The 2392-nt window shown below is 67.2% G+C and overlaps 1 protein-coding gene across 1 annotated transcript; it reads right to left on the minus strand.

Annotated features, from left to right (window-relative positions):
- Window positions 1–19: 19 nt before the first annotated feature.
- EMIHUDRAFT_123312 (hypothetical protein) lies at window positions 20–1894 on the minus strand (the record flags this gene model as incomplete). Its single annotated transcript, XM_005780985.1, has 3 exons — window positions 20–1039; window positions 1121–1240; window positions 1787–1894. Coding segments are annotated over 3 exons (1248 nt in total), but the record flags the coding sequence as incomplete, so codon positions are not given.
- Window positions 1895–2392: the final 498 nt, after the last annotated feature.

The following is a 2392-nucleotide window of genomic DNA, read 5'->3' on the forward strand; positions in this document are numbered from 1 at the left end:
TCTTGGCCGGCTTCTCGACCTCCTTTGCAGCCTCCTCGGCGACGGCCCGCTCGGCGACGGGCGCCTCCTCGGCGACTGCCTCCGCGGCGGCGGACACCTCGGCGGCGGCGGACTTGGTGGCAGACTCCTCGGCGGCGGACTTGGTGGCGGCCTCCTCGGCGGCGGCGGACTTGGTGGCGGCCTCCTCGGCGGCGGACTTGGCGGCGGACTCCTCGGCGGCGGCGGACTTGGCGGCGGACTCCTCGGCGGCGGCGGACTTGGTGGCGGCCTCCTCGGCGGCGGCGGACTTGGTGGCGGACTCCTCGGCGGCGGCGGACTTGGCGGCGGACTCCTCGGCGGCGGCGGACTTGGTGGCGGACTCCTCGGCGGCGGCGGACTTGGTGGCGGACTTCTCGGCGGCGGACTTGGTGGCGCACTCCTCGGTGGCGGCGGACTTGGTAGCGGACTCCTCGGCGGCGGCGGACTTGGTGGCGGACTCCTCGGCGGCGGCGGACTTGGCGGCGGCCTCCTCGGCGGCGGCGGACTTGGCGGCGGACTTCTCGGCGGCGGCGGACTTGGCGGCGGACTCCTCGGCGGCGGCGGACTTGGTGGCGGACTTCTCGGCGGCGGCAGACTTGGTGGCGGACTCCTCGGCGGCGGCGGACTTGGTGGCGGACTCCTCGGCGGCGGCAGACTTGGCGGCGGCCTCCTCGGCGGCGGCGGACTTGGCGGCGGACTTCTCGGCGGCGGCGGACTTGGCGGCGGACTCCTCGGCGGCGGCGGACTTGGTGGCGGACTTCTCGGCGGCGGCAGACTTGGTGGCGGACTCCTCGGCGACGACGGCCTCCTCAGTGGCGGACTCCTCGGCGGCGGACTCCTCGGTGGCTGCCTCCTCGGACTCCCCCTCGGTGGCGGACTTGGCGGCTGCCTCCTCGGTGGTCGCCTTCTTGGTGGCCGCCTCCTCGGCGGTCGCCTCCTCGGTGGCCGACTCGGCGTCCTCCTCGGCGGCGGCGGACTTGGCGGCGAGCTCCTCGGCGGCGGCGGACTTGATGCCGCACGCCTGGGTGAGGGGAGAACACGCAAGTGTGCGGAGACAGGGAGACCGTAGAGATGATGACAATCCTGGCGTGCGCACACTCACCTCGGCTCCGAGGTGCGACGGCGGCGACGACAAGTAGATCTCGTCCACATCGCCGTCGGGCTTGGCCGTGTCCACTGCGGGCTTGGGCGCGGCCTTGACGTCGACCTTGACGCCACAAACCTGTGGGCGAGAGCGGACGCAGCTGTTCGGAGACGGGGAGATTGCACGGAATGTGCTCTTGGCGTGCGCACACTCACCTCGGCTCCGAGGAGCGAAGGCGACAGCGACGTGATGCCGACAGGAGCCGTCGGCGCAGACTCGGACGGGACGTCATTGCCGTTGCCGATGACGTCATTGAGCGACGCGGGCTCGCTCTTGGACGAGATGCCGTCGTGCTTGCCTCCGGCAGAGTCGATGACGGACAAGGGCGGCGACGGAAGTGGCGGGCACGAGGTTTTGTCGACGGTGAACGTGAGGCGCCGCGAGGTCTCGGCGCCGGCGAACGATGCGCCTACCGACGCCGCAAACACGACGCCGACGTACTCGAGCGAAGCGGGCTTGCCCTGCTCGGACGGGATGACGTCCTCGAGCGAAGCGGGCTTGCCCTCGGACGGGATGCCGGCGGCCTCGCCTCCGGCAGCGTTGACGGTCGTGTTGCCCGCCAGCGACGCCTGTGTCAGCCAGAAGGCCAGAGGATACGTCTTGCAGGTGGGAGCGCATTGTCACGTGCGCGAAAGCACAAGCCTGCTTGTCAGCAAGCGGCGGCGGCGGAGGAGAGAGCTTGAGCACGAGCTTGTCACCGGCGGCCGGCACCAGCTCGAGTTTGAGCTTCATGTTGATCGAGTTCCTGCAGCGCGCGGGGGTATGCACGCCAAAGAGAGTCAATAGATGCAGCTCATGGAGAAGGCTGTGTGACGGGTTCACGTGAAGGCTGTGTGAAGAACAACGTGTGGAAGTAAAGTGCTACTGGTTGGAGTTACTGGAGACTGTGCAGAGCACCACTATTATTACTGGTCACTGGAGACTGTGCAGAGCACTCCTATTATGACTGGGGACTGGAGACAGTGCAGAGCCACTAGACTGTGCAGAGCACCATTATTATTACTGATTACTGGAGACTGTGCAGAGCACTCCTATTATGACTGAGGACTGGAGCCTGTGCAGAGCACCATTATTCTTACTGATTACTGGAGACTGTGCAGAGCACTACTATTATTACTGGGGACTGGAGACTTGTGCGGAACACTCGGCGAACGGAGAGGTCAGCACCTACGGGATCATGACCATGTGAAAGAGGGTCAAAAACTGCTATGGAGATGTCCAGGGGGTATA

The sequence above is a fragment of the Emiliania huxleyi genome (genome assembly GCF_000372725.1).
Source record: "Emiliania huxleyi CCMP1516 chromosome Unknown EMIHUscaffold_2094, whole genome shotgun sequence".
Taxonomy (NCBI): domain Eukaryota; phylum Haptophyta; order Isochrysidales; family Noelaerhabdaceae; genus Emiliania; species Emiliania huxleyi.